The sequence below is a fragment of the Salmo trutta genome, chromosome 13 (genome assembly GCF_901001165.1).
Source record: "Salmo trutta chromosome 13, fSalTru1.1, whole genome shotgun sequence".
Lineage (NCBI taxonomy): Eukaryota > Metazoa > Chordata > Actinopteri > Salmoniformes > Salmonidae > Salmo > Salmo trutta.
In genome coordinates this window covers 16,151,675-16,168,465 of record NC_042969.1, presented here as the reverse complement: position 1 = coordinate 16,168,465, position 16,791 = coordinate 16,151,675, and the positions used below count along the sequence as shown (strand labels likewise).

General features: G+C 40.7%; 2 protein-coding genes across 2 annotated transcripts in view; one reads left to right on the top strand and one right to left on the bottom strand.

The window, feature by feature from the left end:
- The window catches only part of LOC115205315 (ancient ubiquitous protein 1), a 16,966-nt gene extending 11,562 nt beyond the window's left edge, over nucleotides 1-5,404 (bottom strand). Inside the window, exons 1-4 of the mRNA XM_029771140.1 lie at nucleotides 5,157-5,404; nucleotides 4,584-4,721; nucleotides 3,947-4,097; nucleotides 3,576-3,760 (exon numbers count right to left, since the gene is read on the bottom strand). Coding sequence (XP_029627000.1) covers nucleotides 3,576-3,760; nucleotides 3,947-4,097; nucleotides 4,584-4,721; nucleotides 5,157-5,197 — 515 coding nt within the window. The 5' untranslated portion in view covers nucleotides 5,198-5,404. The remainder of the gene's footprint in view (nucleotides 1-3,575; nucleotides 3,761-3,946; nucleotides 4,098-4,583; nucleotides 4,722-5,156) is intronic.
- A 3,613-nt stretch (nucleotides 5,405-9,017) lies between these two features.
- tyw2 (tRNA wybutosine-synthesizing protein 2) lies at nucleotides 9,018-15,428 on the top strand. The gene is given in 7 exon segments (XM_029770576.1): nucleotides 9,018-9,032; nucleotides 13,123-13,173; nucleotides 13,727-13,812; nucleotides 13,814-13,833; nucleotides 13,961-14,064; nucleotides 14,066-14,119; nucleotides 14,205-15,428. Coding segments are annotated over 7 exon segments (738 nt in total). The 3' UTR covers nucleotides 14,613-15,428.
- Nucleotides 15,429-16,791: the final 1,363 nt, after the last annotated feature.

The following is a 16,791-nucleotide window of genomic DNA, read 5'->3' as shown; positions in this document are numbered from 1 at the left end:
CTTGGCTACAAATTTAGAAAGGAGAGAATCTAATAGCAACAACTAGGATGAGTTGCTAATATGACTAGGACTGTTCCTTTGGTTCCGGAGAATGAAGGAAAGTTGATATGAAAACCAACAGGAGAGAAATGCTGGTTTATGGCATGAGGAATTCTATTAAATAATTGCCTCCACGTTTCTACGGTTGGATTTTCACTAGGCTAATTTGAAGCAAGGTAAGACATGCCTCATTTACAGTAAAGTAAAACTTTCCGGTTTTAAACAATTATACTGCCTCAAGCTCACAATACATTGTACTGCCTCAAGCTCACAATACAAAGTGGTGGCTGACGCGCTGATAGCCTGCCTACTGTTGACTATAGCCTTTGCACTCGAATGGCAAATGGGAGACGTGCTTTAATTACGAGTTGAGATTGAGAAATAAAACTAGCTCTTTAAATCGTGACCATCAAAACAGTTAAATTGCGATTGCATTTAGAATAGTCATTTGTTGCACAATGACTGGGCTTCCAAAAGCACGTTTCACTCCAGTAGTCTACAGGCTTTATGAGGAGCTACTCTCGTGCTGTCTGACAGATGGTAGGCTATTCCGCTCTTCAAAATAGGCTCTGTACGCATGTGATAAATAACATACATGATGACTAACGAAAACACACGCCGATTTAATTCCACTAATGAAAATACACACGGCGATTTAATTCCACTAAATAATGCAAATGCACCTATAGACCGATAAGCATGACCGGTCAAATGTATTTTCGGCGGCTAACCAATGAACACAGCGTTTCCCAAACTTGATCTTTGGGACCCCATGGGGTTCATGTTTAGTTGTTTGTGCTAACACTACACAGCTGATTCACATCATCAAAGCTTGATGATTAGTTGATTATTTGAATCAGCTGTGTAGTGGTAGGGCAAAAACCAAAATGTGCACCCCTTGGGGTCCAGAGGACCGAGTTTGGGAAACCCTGAATTAACAGTTAACCGTTAACATCAATCACTTAAACACAAGCATCATGAAACCTATAACTTAAATTAATTGGACTTCATGAAAATCTGTTTTTTGGACCAAACTTGCTTACCACTTTTCCCATGTGGCTTCTTCCTTCACAGACTCAATGAAATGACCTCTTCCTAAATATTTGGTCACATTATTCATTTTGTGTATGGTTTCCTAGAAACAAAGGGTGGCTCAACTAACCCTTTGGCTCAACTTACCCCACTCTCCCCTATACAAAGAGGGCAGATATAATCAAAAACAAAGAATCTTTGTCTTAAGCATAGGATAAACCCCATAGAAAGCACTGATATGCACATGATGCTTTAAGCATCGACCGATTATGATTTTTCAACGCCGATACCGATTATTGGAGGACCGAAAAAAGGCCGATGCCGATTAATCAGACGATTTTTTTTTATTTTATTTATTTATTTGTAATAATGACATTTACAACAATACTGAATGAACACTTATTTTAACTTAATATAATACATCAATAAAATCAATTTAGCCTCAAATAAATAATGAAACATGTTCAATTTGGTTTAAATAATGCAAAAACAAAGTGTTGGAGAAGAAAGTAAAAGTGCAATATGTGCCATGTAAAAAAGCTAACGTTTAAGTTCCTTGCTCAGAACATGAGAACATATGAAAGCTGGTGGTTCCTTTTAACATGAGTCTTCAATATTCCCAGGTAAGATGTTTTAGGTTGTAGTTATTATAGGACTATTTCTCTCTATACAATTTGTATTTCATATACCTTTGACTATTGGATGTTCTTATAGGCACTTTAGTATTGCCAGTGTAGCAATATAGCTTCCGTCCCTCTCCTCGCTCCTACCTGGGCTCGAACCAGGAACACATCGACAACAGCCACCCTCGAAGCAGCGTTACCCATGTAGAGGAAGGGAAAAAACTACTCCAAGTCTCAGAGCGAGTGACGTTTGAAACGCTATTAGCGCGCACCCGGCTAACTAGCTAGCCATTTCATATCGGTTACACCAGCCTAATCTTGGGAGTTGACAGGCTTGAAGTCATAAACAGCGCAATGCATTGCGAAGGGCTGCTGGCAAAACGCACGAAAGTGCTTTTTTGAATGAACGCTTACAAGCCTGCTGGTGCCTACCATCGCTCAGTCAGACTGCTCTATCAAATCATAGACTTAATTATAACATAATAACACACAGAAACACGAGCCGTAGGTCATTAATATAGTCGAATCCGGAAACTATCATCTCGAAAACAAAACGTTATTCCTGTTACATTGCACAACCTTCAGTGTTATGTCATAATTACGTAAAATCAATCACCACCTTCCGGAGACACCTGAAACCCCACCTCTTTAAGGAATACCTGGGATAGGATAAAGTGATCCTTCTAACCCCCCCCTAAAAGATTTAGATGCACTATTGTAAAGTGGCTGTTCCACTGGCTATCATAAGGTGAATGTACCAATTTGTAAGTCGCTCTGGATAAGAGCGTCTGCTAAATGACTTAAATGTAAATGTCAAATTCTGGCAAATTAGTTCGCAACGAGCCAGGCGGCCCAAACTGTTGCATATACCCTGACTGCGTGCAATGAACGCAAAATGACACCATTTCACCTGGTTAATATTGCCTGCTAACCTGGATTTCTTTTAGCTAAATATGCAGGTTTAAAAATATATACTTCCGTGTATTTATTTTAAGAAAGGCATTGATGTTTATGGTTAGGTACAGTCGTGCAACGATTGTGCTTTTTTCGCAAATGCGCTTTTGTTAAATCATCCCTGTTTGGCGAAGTCGGCTGTCTTTGTTAGGAAGAAATAGTCTTCACAGTTCGCAACGAGCCAGGCGGCCCAAACTGCTGCATATACCCTGACTCTGTTTGCAAGAGAAGTGACACATTTTCCCTAGTTAAAAGAAATTCATGTTAGCAGGCAATATTAACTAAATATGCAGGTTTAAAAATATATACTTGTGTATTGATTTTAAGAAAGGCATTGATGTTTATGGTTGGAGCAACGTGTACCTAAGCGATTATATGCAACGCAGGACAGGCTAGATAAACTAGTAATATCATCAACCATGTGTAGTTAACTAGTGATTATGATTGATTGTTTTTTATAAGATAAGTTTAATGCTAGCTAGCAACTTACCTTAGCTTCTTACTGCATTCGCGTAACCTCGTGGAGTGCAATGTAAAGCAGGTGGTTAGAGCGTTAGACTAGTTAACCGTAAGGTTGCAAGATTGAATCCCTGAGCTGACAAGGTAAAAATCTGTCCTTCTGCCCCTGAACAAGGCAGTTAACCCACCGTTCCTAGGCCGTCATTGAAAATAAGAATGTGTTCTTAACTGACTTGCCTAGTTAAATAAAGGTCTAAAAAATAAATAAATTATAATATCCAAAAATACCGATTTCCGATTGTTATGAAAACTTGAAATCGGCCCTAATTAATCGTCCATTCCGATTAATCGGTCGACCTCTAGCAGTGATACTCTTGGTTTTAAGAAACCAACTTCAAAAACAAATAGAGTGACAGACAGAACTCAATACTCTTGAGGACAGGAAAAATGCAGTGTATTGTGGCTCACCTGAACTTGAGCAGGCCAGCGCGCCCATTGGTTGTGTCCTCCTCAGGGAAGAGGAGCAGGGGCAGAGTTCCTGGAGAGGAGCAGTATCTCCTGAGGGACTCCATCTCATCCTGGCCCGATATGGCACCCAGCTCCATAAAGCCTCTGGCCCAACACACGAAGCCCGCAGAGTCCTCCAGCATGGGCTGAGCAGAGGAGCACAGGTCACATGACATGGTCAAAATATATAAACACTGGTTGATGGCCAACGGTTGAGTCAATGCAGCTGCATCTCTAGACAAAGAGATCTTTGTTCGGTTGGGCAAGCACAACTCCAGGAGCTCAAAATGCAACACTATAAATAGCTTCACTTCATCAACCAAAATACTCACTGTATTGCACGAGGTCAGAAGATTGACAATGTTGTGGTCAAACTGGGTCACGTGATTGCAAATGTACAATTTTGTGCTTTTGTCTCTTAAACGCAGGCTGTTCTGTCTCACGTGCATACCAAGGACTGAGGACATTACTCTCACAATGAATCTGGAACAGGAAGAAAGCTTTGAGTTATATTCCGTAAGCACGAAACAGGAGAATATGTTTTCAAACTGAGAAATACTACATGAACTCTAAGGCGGCAGGTAGCCTAGTGGTTGGAGCGTTGGACCAGTAACTGAAAGGTTGCTGGATCGAATCCCCGAGCTGACATCTGTCGTTCTGCCCCTGAACAAGGCAGTTAACCCACTGTTCCCCGGTAGGCCGTCATTGTAAATAAGATTTTTTTCTTAACTGACTTGCCTAGTTAAATAAAGGTTACATTTTAAAAAAACTATTCCAAATCTGCCAATACTTCCCACAATTGGCTCCTCCAAATGTGCACTCTTCTTCCCATATTGGGAGAAGCCAATTGTTGCAGTCTAGTCAGATGTTGGTTTTATTATAAGCAGGAAGTCAGCCCAAGGTGTATGATGACATTATATTGCTGAGTCAACCTTCAACTGTTAGTCAATAATGCATAACTACCCTTACCTTCTAGCAAGACTGTCTGGGAGTGCACAGCTCACCAAAAACACATGTGCACCTACGAAGATTCGTAGTAACATCAAACACAGGCCAACTGGAGAGTAAAGCAATACCAGCAACAGGACCAGTCCATCGTTTGGCAACCTGTTTAAAACACAGATTTTCAGTGTGGTCATGGTCAGGCAGAATATTCCGAGTCCAATCGGACAGATTAAAAATTAGCAAGATTATAAAACAGCTAATGTCAGTTGGCTAAACGTGTTAAGAATAACAGCTGCATCATGTTGCTTAGATGGCTACTAGCTAGCAAACTAATGTTACTTATTGATACTAATCAAGATACCAGCTAACTAACGTCGTTCATAACAATACTGATATATTTTGGGCTAATTTTGCTACCTAACAAGCTAAATGGAAGGCAAGAAGACTGTGACCTAGCTAGCTACTAGCCAGAGCCGATTATGATCAGCCAAGACTATGGAAAATGTTTGCTATGGGAGTACTGATAAGCTAATTTAGCTAGCTGCTAGTTAGCTAACGTTAGATACTTGTCTTGACAACAACACATCTTGTTCTTACCGCTGGAAGTCAAACATCTGTTCTATTCCTTGAGATTCCATTATTTCACCTTATCTGTCGGTTGAGTAAGTTATTTACACGGGTTACGTTCCTGCATACTAGCTAGCTAATCAAACGTATACACTAATTCCAAACGATAAAAAGGTAAAACTGGCAACAGCTCGTTAGCTCATGTTGTAGCTGGCTAAAGTGTCCAGTTAGTCTACCTTGGGAGCCATGTTGAACGCTAGAAAGAGCAGAAGAGTGACGTTTTCCCACCACTTCCGGTTCCTTCTTTTTCGTTAGCGTTTGACACGCCAAAAATGGTCACCACAAGCTGGAAAGGGCTAAGGAAAACAGTCACCATATTCAACTTGCTCCTGCATCGTTATTTTCATGTTTTGTGATATCTCTGGGGAAAAATGGGTGGTACACCATCTCCAGTGGTGTAAAGTACTTAAGTAAAAATACTTTAAAGTACTACTTAAGTCGTTTTTTTCTCTCAAAATAACCAGAAAATGATGCCGTCTGGTTTGCTTTATATAAAGAATTTGAAATTATAATATTTTACTTTTGATACTTAAGTATATTTTAGCAATTACATTTACTTTTGATACTTAAGTGTATTTAAAACCAAATACTTTTACTCAAGTAGTATTTTACTGGGTGACTCACTTTTATGAGTCATTTTCTATTAAGGTATCTTAACTTTTACTCAAGTATGACAATTGTGTACGTTTTCCACCACTAACCATCTCTGAGGGTGCTACAACGTCATGCACAACAGTGCAGTTAGCTACCTAGCTATTCCAAATTTCTGGAAGCTATCTATTCCCAATTTCTGGAAGCTAGCTGTTCCCAATTTCTGGAAGCTGGCTAGCTAGCCTACTTTCTATTTGCATGTCTTGACTGGATGGCTTGTTTTCCTGCCTCTTCTGTTGCTAACTATGTATTTTCTGTGTAATGACCTTTACAAAGGAAACATTTGCAGGCACAAGGTGTCCTGAACCTGCATGCAAAAACACTCTGCTGGGACAGTGACCCTGCCAATCATACCATTCTGCCTACCCCAGCTTGATCTCCAAAGTCTCCAAAACATAGTGTACCACTGGCAGCACATGGGAAACTGTGAGGATCCAGGTAATGGCAGCTATGAGGAGGATGCACAATGTCAAAGATTGTCTATTATATTGACAAGATGTTAGAGCAGGGATGTGCAACTGGGCATTTGGCCCCCTATTGTAGGACAGCAGACCAAAAAATGAAAGTGTGTTATTTTTTTAGGAACTCAGTTGAGTATCAACTTACTATTGAGAGTTAGAATAATAGAATATACAAGGTGTAATTTCGAAATTTGGTTGCGCATCAGCAGTCACTCAATTAGCCCATGTTAGTTGTACGCAGACCCACGAGCCCCTCATGATGAGTTTCGTTTTTGGTGGCCCCCACACACATCAAAGTTTCCCATCCCTGTATTAGAGTGACCGCTCTAACAATGGAAGTACATGTCCTCAAAGATGGAAGGCAGGTGGGAGGAAGCGAAATCAGGTGGGACCATTCTAGCCAAAGAGAGGGCATATGTATGCCAGCTATATATATATATATATATATATATATATATATATATATATATATAGATAGATAGATAGATAGATAGATACTCATCTTTGTATCTGTACAATTATAGTGTCTGTGACAGCATGGGCAGAGCCATTGAGGCTGTCTCCATTTTAAAGTAGTACATTTTCTTCTTCATTGGCTGATTGCTCCCAATTCATAGGAATCCCCACCCAGTTGACTACTTTAAAATGGTGGAAGCCCTTGATGACAATGTCCATGCTGAAACGTCTTATTGGATATCCATGATGAGACCTCTATCTATCTCTATGACAACAGGCAAAACTCCAATATCAAGTCGTTTTCAGGTAAGTTGCCAAAATGCCACGTGCGTCCACTTATGTCTGTGCATTTGTAACAACCTAACCATTACAAAACTTCTATTCAATCAAATAAGCCTCACGTAGCAAATTATAAAGTTTTTTTTGTTTGACCAAATTCGACAGTCTCTCATTAGCTAGGTAACAGTGTCTAGGTTTCCATCCACTTGGCGACAGATTTTCATGCAAATATTCTAAAATCTGCATAAAACAATATATTCTCCCACCAGAGGGGTGTTTGCATCAAACTGACATTTATTGCGGAAAAAGGCTTTGCTTGGTGACGTAGTGCACATAACAATAATTGTTGCGAGTTAAATTCCCATGTAGCGAATAAAAAAACTAGAAGTTAAATGGGTTTCCATCGCATTTTCAACTCTACTGATGTTTTTTTCTCGGTATACAGTGCAGTTGTAGCTTACATGATGAAATTATTATGGACAAAAGAGCAACATTTTTGGTTGTTTTTGTGATCAAGTTATTATTTTTTTGTTTGACAAACAAACAAAACATAAACCAAGAGACATTTACCCCCCCCCCCCCCAATATGCACAAAAAGCTTATTTCTCTCAAATTGTGTGCAATTGTGTTTACATCCCTGTTAGTGAGCATTTCTTGTTTGCCAAGATAATCCATCCATCTGACAGGCTGTGGCATATCAACATGCTGATTAAACAGCATGATTATTACACAGGTGCACCTTGCGCTTGAGACAGTAAAAGGCCACTCTTAAATATGCAGTTTAGTCACACAAATGTGCCAGGAGTACCCTGGGGGCAGAGCATACAGACAGGGGTTGAGTTTATGTTTATCTGGAAAAGTTGTTTAGGAGTCGCATAACTCATGTGGGCAAAATTGTAGTGAGTCATTTGGGTTTCTGATGAGAATATGATGTTGGACCAGACAGTACTCCAGTTAATATCTACTGCTGGTATATCTTTGTTCCATTTTTAATAGATTGGTAATATGTTGGTTTGAGTAGGAATAGGAATATATACCAGTCGAAAACAGCACGTTCGGGACAAGGTAGCGCGTCCTGTTCACCGGTTCACCTGTTTTCGACTCTCTCTCTCTCTCTCTCTCTCTCTACCGCACCAGCTGTCTCTAACTCTGAATGATCGGCTATGAAAAGCCAACTGAACATTTACTCCTGAGGTGCTGACCGTTGCACCCTCTACAGCTACTGTGATTATTATTATTTGACCCTGCTGGTCATCCATGAACGTTTGAACATCTTGGTCATGTACTGTTATAATCTCCACCCGGCACAGCCAGAAGAAGACTGGCCTCCTCTCAGAGCCTGGTTCCTCTCTAGGTTTCCTCCTAGGTTCCCTGCCTTTCTAGGGAGTTTTTCCTAGCCACTGTGCTTCTACATCTGCATTGCTTGCTGTTTGGGGTTTTAGGCTGGGTTTCTGTATAGCACTTTGTGACATCGGCTGATGTAAAAATGGCTATATAAATACATTTGATTGATATATATAATTTGGAGACTGCCCTTACACTAGCTATTATTATTTTGTGTATAGGATGAGATGATCAGATCCCCAACGTACTCCATAAGCACTTGGAGCAGAACGAAGCTGCAAATAAAATGAAAACCAGGCAGATCGTATTGCTTTTTCACGTCTTGGAACGCATGTAGGTTTCAACTCTCCACAATGTCAGAGAGAGTATGAATTCCCCCCTCACTCCAAGCTGGAAAACATATAGGCTGGCCACCCAAAATGAGACTGTCATTATTAAACGATGGCATATTTTTTTTTTATTGAACCTTTATTTAACTAGGCAAGTCAGTTAAAAACAAATTCTTATTTACAATGACCAAAAGGCCTCCTGCGGGGACAGGGGCTGGGATTAAAAATAAATAAAATAAATAATATGGGGGTGATTAATAATATATTTGCAATTGTTCCCCATTGAACGCCATACTGTAAGCATTTGCGTGATGATAGGGTCAAAGGTGAGTTTAGCTTTTTTGATTGACATGTTGAAATATACCAGATCTTGGAGCCTGTACGGCTTTGCTATATTCTCCTCTAGGGGGCGCCAGGCCACTGGGTCTAAACCACACACGTTGTGGGCGCGGAATAAATACACGTTTTATTTGTCAAACGGCAGCCAAGCGTCGATCATAATGTCACCAGAATAAGACACACGATATTTATTGAAAAGATGCATCAAGCTCATCATTGTTCACCACCCTGTGAAGTTCATCACAACATATTTAATCTGTAGCCTAATAAACTGCATGCTTTCCTGAGTTCCTGGGAGGACCGCACAACATATCATTGGTAACTCCAAGTTTACTTCGATATTATTATTATATAAATAGTTGTGCATAAAGGCTTTCCACCGCCATTTCTCGCATACCTAATTTTACCGACAAAAAATATCCCACCTTGTCTAGAATATTTTTGTTGTTTACATTTGCAACGTTTACTGACATTCGCTGTTTCTATCCGGATTGTGACATTTTGTTTCCGACATGTTACTTTACTCAGATTTTGGGCGGAGTAATCAAATCAAATTATGTGGGTCACATACACATGTTTAGCAGATGTTAATACGAGTGTAGTGAAATGCTTGTGCTTCAGGTTCCAACAGTGCAGAAATATCTAACAAGTAATCTAACAATTCCCCAACAACTACGTAATACACACAAATCTAAAAGGGGTGAATGAGATATTTACATTTAAATATATGGATGAGCGGCATAGGAAAGGTGCAACTAGATATCAAAGGCATATACTGTATTATATACTATGAGTAATGTAAGATATGTAAACATTATTAAAGTGGCATTGTTTAAAGTGACTAGTGATCCATTTGTTAAAGTGGCCAGTGATTGGGTCTCTATGTAGGCAGCAGGCAGTGGCTCCAGTGGTTGTTGTCTTTGATAATCTTTTTTGCCTTCCTGTGACATCGGGTGCTATAGGTGTCATGGAGGGCAGGTAGTTTGCCCCCGGTGATGCGTTGTGCAGACCGCACCACCCTCTGGAGAGCCTTGCGGTTGAGGGCAGAGCAGTTGCCGTACCAGGCTATGATACAGCCTGACAGGATGCTCTCTCGACAGGATGTGGATCTGTAGAAGTTAGTCAGGGTTTTAGGTGACAAGCCAAATTTCTTCAGCCTCCTGAGGTTGAAGAGGCGCTGTTGCGCCTTCTTCACCACACTGTCTGTGTGGGTGGACCATTTAAGTTTGTCATTGATGTGTACACCGAGGAACTTAAAACTTTCCACTTTCTCCACTGCTGTCCCTTCGATGTGGATAGGGGGGTGCTCCCTCTGCTGTTTCCTGAAGTCCACGATCATCTCCTTTGTTTTGTTGACGTTGAGTGAGAGGTTGTTTTTCTGACACAACACTCCGAGTGCCCTCACCTCCTCCCTGTAGGCTGTCTCGCCGTTGTTGGTAATCAAGCCAACTACTGTTGTGTCGTCTGCAAACTTGATTGAGTTGGAGGCGTGCATGGCCATGCAGTCGTGGGTGAACAGGGAGTACAGGAGGGGGCTGAGCACGCACCCTTGTGGGGCCCCATTGTTGAGGGTCAGCGAGGTGGAGATGTTGTTTCCTACCTTCACCATCTGGTGGCGGCCTGTCAGGAAGTCCTGGACTCAATTGCACAGAGTGGGGTTGAGACCCAGGGCCTCCAGCTTGATGATGAGCTTGGAGGGTACTATGGTGTTGAATGCTGAGCTGTAGTCAGTGAACAGCATTCTTACATAGGTATTCCTCTTATCCAGATGGGATAGGGCAGTGTGATGGCGATTGCATCGTCTGTGGACCTGTTAGGGCAGTATGCAAACTGAAGTGGGTCTAGGGTGGCTAGTAAGGTGGAGGTGATATGATCCTTGACTAGTCTCTCAAAGCACTTCATGATGACAGAAGTGAGTGCTACGGGGCAGTAGTCATTTACAGTTGAAGTCGGAAGTTTACACACACTTAGGTTGGAGTCATTAAAATTCGTTTTTTCAACCACTCCACAAATTTCCTGTTAACAAACTATAGTTTTGGCAAGTCGGTTAGGACATCTACTTTGTGCATGACACAAGTCATTTTTCCAACAATTGTTTACAGACAGATTATTTCACTTACAATTCACTGTATCACAATTCCAGTGGGTCAGAAGTTTACATACACTAAGTTGACTGTGCCTTTAAACAGCTTGGAAAATTCCAGAAAATGATGTCATGGCTTTAGAAGCTTCTGATAGGCTAATTGACATCATTTGAGTCAATTGGAGGTGTACCTGTGGATGTATTTCAAGGCCTACCTTCAAACTCAGTGCCTCTTTGCTTGACATCATGGGAAAATCAAAAGAAATCAGCCAAGACCTCAGAAAACAAATTGTAGACCTCCACAAGTCTGGTTCATCCTTGGGAGCAATTTCCAAACGCCTGAAGGTACCACGCTCATCTGTACAAACAACAGTACGCAAGTATAAACACCATGGGACCACGCAGCTGTCATACCGCTCAGGAAGGAGATGCGTTCTGTCTCCTAGGGATGAACGTACTTTGGTGCGAAAAGTGCAAATCAATCCCAGAACAACAGCAGACCTTGTGAAGATGCTGGAGGAAACTGGTACAACAGTATCTATATCCACAGTAAAACAAGTCCTATATCGACATAACCTGAAAGGCCGCTCAGCAAGGAAGAAGCCACTGCTCCAAAACCGCCATAAAAAAGCCAGACTACGGTTTGCAACTGCACATGGAGACAAAGATCGTACTTTTTGGAGATATGTGAATATTATGTGAATATGTTGAAGCAACATCTCAAGACATCAGTCAGGAAGCTAAAGATTGGTCGCAAATGGGTCTTCCAAACGGACAATGACCCCAAGCATACTTCCAAAGTTGCGGCAAAATGGCTTAAGGACAACAAAGTCAAGGTATTGGAGTGACCATCGCAAAGCACTGACCTCAATCCTATAGAAAATTTGTGGGCAGAACTGAAAAAGCGTGTGCGAGCAAGGAGGCCTACAAACCCGACTCAGTTACACCAGCTCTGTCAGGAGGAATGGGCCAAATTTCACCCAACTTATTGTGGGACGCTTGTGAAAGGCTACCCGAAATGTTTGACCCAAGTTAATCAATTTAAAGGCAATGTTACCAAATACTAATTGAGTGTATGTAAACTTCTGACCCACTGGGAATGTGATGAAAGAAATAGAAGCTGAAATAAATCTTTCTTTCTACTATTATTCTGACATTTCACATTCTTAAAATAAAGCGTTGATCCTAACTGACCTAAAACTGAATTTTTACTAGGATTAAATGTCAGGAATTGTGAAAAACTGAGATTACATTTATTTGGCTAAGGTGTATGTGAACTTCCGACTTCAACTGTAGTTCAGTTACCTTTGCCTTCCTGGGTACAGGAACAATGGTGGCCATCTTGAAGCATGTGGGGACAGCAGACTGGGGAGCGATTTGAATATATCCGTAAACACACCAGCCAGTAAAACCTATTACTTCCTTTCTGACAATGTCCAATATGTATGGGTGGTTCCATTTTTGTTTTTAGCACTTTTTGACCACACTTCTTTTGATTTCAACAAACTTTCCATACTCTTTCTTATCTTATATAATATGTATGTTGTGTCTTATCCGATGGCGGTCACAAGACAAACACCTCAGATTATGTAAAATAGGGTCTAAGCTACAAGAAATGCGGAAGATGAAAACGAATCTGAGTTTGACCTTAAAGGTTAAATTACAATTCTTATTAAAAAACATTTTTTTCAACTCAACCGTTTTATCTTTTCCAGTGATGCAGACATGGATTTCTCATCGTATGGTGGTGTATGCAAAATGGGTCAACTTTGGGCACCTTTATCTCCTGAATGTGTTGGGATTCAGGTTCAAAAAGTCACTTACTGACCACTTCCACCATAGGCAAATATGTATGGAAAGTTTTGTTCAACTGAAAATCAAATGGAACAACCATATGCATAGTCATAATCATCTACTGATCTCTAGCTTCATTGACTTTTTGGATTGAAATCTAACAATTTGCTGTAATTGTTCTGCTTTTCTCTATTCAACAGGCTCCTCTGCTGTCAAAGAGAGAGAGGAGGATCTCAAGCAGTGACAAGCTGGTAAATGTCTTATAGGACCTACTAGGATCCCATGGTGAGAGATGGACTGAGGATCTGAGACGATATGCATCACAGTTGCCAGCGCCACGGAGACTTGGTGCTCTTAGGGGAAAAACACTTTTTCTCAGCCAGTATGGAAGAAAACAGGTATGCTATAGTACAGCATACAAACTGTTATCTGTAGATCATATTGATACAGGCCTAATTTTATGTTCTGTGTGGGTTTAGTGTGTGTTTATTCCAATGCATCTGTTACAGGTCCAGATTTGTGGCCAGCAGTGGCCCAAGCACTGGGTGCAGAACATTTGGCAAAGATAGCTTGAATCTCCAAGGATGGATTCAGAAGTTGGAAAGCACAGCTGGGTGACACATGTAGACAACAATATCAGGTAATGACTCCTTTAACCCTTTCAATGACATTACTACATTACTACCAGTATTCTTTAAAAAATAAATGGTACCAGAAGTGTTACTTTGTAGTCTCAAGGGAATAGTTGCATGTTATGTACTCCTTGTCCAATTGTTTTGTCATGGTTTACAACTTTCTTTGAAGGATGAGTTTGATGTGACCAGGTGCATGTTCTCTGCTGGCAACATCACAGAGAAGCTCAGGGTTGCCTCATTCAACTGCAGTGGGGAGACTGGTGGATTTATATGCAGGTAAGAAAATACATCTTGTATATATCTGTGTATATTGTCCATGAACTACAGAAAAGATTCATAATCTATGCATAATTTAGCACTATAGGATTACATTGTTATTCCTTATATTGTTATTTTTTATTAGGTATTGGCTACTTCACTATCCCATTCTTAGTGCATGCGGGGGCTAGCCATGTTCATGCTTGTGAGTGGAACCCAGATGCCGTGGAAGCCCTGCAGAGAAACTTGGGAGTTAAATGGAGTGTGGCATCACTGCACCAACCACAACAGAGACAACCGGCAAGTAAGGAACAACATCTTTATACTGGAGATCAGAAATCAACCAGTTTATGTGATCTGAGAATAATCGTTTTGGGTGTTTTTTCCAGCTCCCATTGTGTAACCTGACTGACCGGGTGAATTTGGGTCTTATACCCAGCTCTGCGGATGGCTGGCCTGTTGCCTGTCGACTACTGAGGAAAAGGACCGGTGGCATGTTGCATATTCACCAGAATGTTACCGCACCACATCATATTACAGACTGTGACACTTCCTCTGTTCCTGTCATGGAGAGAGTGGACATTTCTGGAGGAGACCAAAAAGAGGTGTCTCCCAAGGGGAGTGACAGAGAAGTTTGGGGTGCCTGGACAAAGGACACAGCCATCCACATTGCCTCTCTACTGCAGGACATCACTGGGGGACCATGCAGGACTGGCGTCCAGCACATTGAGCATGTCAAGTCATACACACCCCACATTCACCATATAGTACTATTCTTAGAATGCAGGCCACTATGAGGAGACAAAAGACTGTAGCATGACTCTTATTTGTGTAGTCGTACCAGTGGCGGACTGGGACCAAAAATCGCCCCTTTCTAACACACTGGCCCATTTTTTTCCCCCCCTTGAGGCCCCCATTATTAGCAAGATAATGAGAATTTTGAGCTAAAACCCCAAATTAGACAGGCCCACTAGGCTAAAAATGGACTAGTCCATCTGGTGTACTCTGCCATTTGTGGCTATTAATAAATTGTTGCACACTAATTTAAATGAATCATAATTGAGTTTTTTTTTAAAGAAAAACATGGTTTATACAATGTGAAAATGAAACTGTTGTTTACCGGTTGTTGTACAACTGATTTTACAAATGTTTATACATGCAATGACTGGTTGCTTTGTGTGATGTATTGTTGTCTCTACCTTCTTGCACTTTGTGCTGTTGTCTGTGCTCAGTAATGTTTGTTCCATGTTTTGTGCTGCTGCCATGTTGTTGTCATGTTGTGTTGCTACCATGCTGTTGTCATGTGTTGCTGCCATGCTATGTTGTTGTCTTTGGTCTCTCTTTAAGTTGTGTTGTCACTCTTGTGTGTGTTTTGTCCTATATTTGCATTTCTTACAAACATTTTTTTATCCCAGCCCCATCCCCGCAGGAGGCCTTTTGGTAGACTGTCATTGTAAATAAAAATGTGTTCTTAACTGACTTGCCTAGTTAAATAAAAATGACTGACTTGCCAAATACAGTAGCCTGTATGATGCCTCTCCAGGGACACATTTGTAAAATGTCTTTATTAATATTGTAACCATAGGATTAAATATTACTGTATAATCACACACACAAAAATGTTTTTTTTTCTTTAATAGCTAACTATTGAAATTCTCTAGATTTACTAAAGCCAAATATTTTGAATTGCTTGAGGTTAAAGTGAACATATATATATAAGGACTCCCACATCACTGTAGTCAGCTGCTACAGACCGCCCTCGGCTTTGGGAGACGCACTAAACTCTCTTTCTGATGTCCTGCACAAGCTAAATGACTCTGAATTCATTCTTTTAGATTTGAACTGGGAAATGCTTACATCTGTATCGGACTCTTTTAAAGATCTGTGTGACTCTCTGAATCTTGCTCAATTAATGTGCCTACAAGACCGAATCCCAGAGCACCTAACAAATCAACACTATTGGACATTATTCTAACGAATACCCCTCACAAATACACATCGACTGGGATATTCTGTAATTATGTCAGTAATCACTGTGAAATTGCTTGTGTTAAAAATACAAAAATGACCAAAGCCAAACCACGTTATATTTTTTAAAGAAAATTTAGACAGTTTGATGAGCAAGCGTTCTTACATGATCTGTACCATAATATGACAGAGTAAGTCTGATTCCCGATGTTGACACTGCCTGGGACTATTTTTATATGAAATTTGTGTTGATTTGTGATAAGCATGCCCCTGTGAAGAAATTTAGATTCGGTGGAAGGGACAATCCCTGGTTTTCAGATAACTTGGCAGAATTAATTAGAAAGAGAAATATCTCTTGGGCTCAAGCTAGACATACAAATGCTCCTGTTGACTGGGCCTCCTTCAGAGCGTTAAGAAACAAATGCACAGGATTGATCAGGAAGTCCAAATCATATTTCCATTTAAATGCAGTCACAGAGAACCTAAACAACCCTACCAAGTTCTGGAAGCTAATCAAATCAGTGTCAGATTCTAATGTAGCCTCTAGCCTTCCTGACCATTTAGTGATGGATTCTAATGAAGTGAAGGATAAAGCAGATATTGTAGGGGTTTTTAACAAGCACTTCATATCTGCCAGTTCAGTTGTTGATAATGGTGGGGCCCAGGCCTCTAATGTAAGCTCTGTTACAGTCAACTATGACATAGGCCCTCTGCCTTAGGCCTTTTCTCTCTGTAATTGATTATGGTGACTTGTTGTATATGCATGCAACCTCCTCCGTCTTACAGAGACTGGACTCTGTTTATCTTGCATCCTTGCGCTTTATTACAAATGCGAAGTCACTCACCCACCATTGCACATTGTACCAAATGGTAGGTTGGACCTCACTTTATATGCGCATAAAGATACATTTGTATGTGTTTATCTACAAAGCCCTTTTGGGTAAACTCCCTCTTTGCCTCTGTAGTCTGGTCTCCTTCACCACCAGCAGTTACCATACCTGGTCTGCC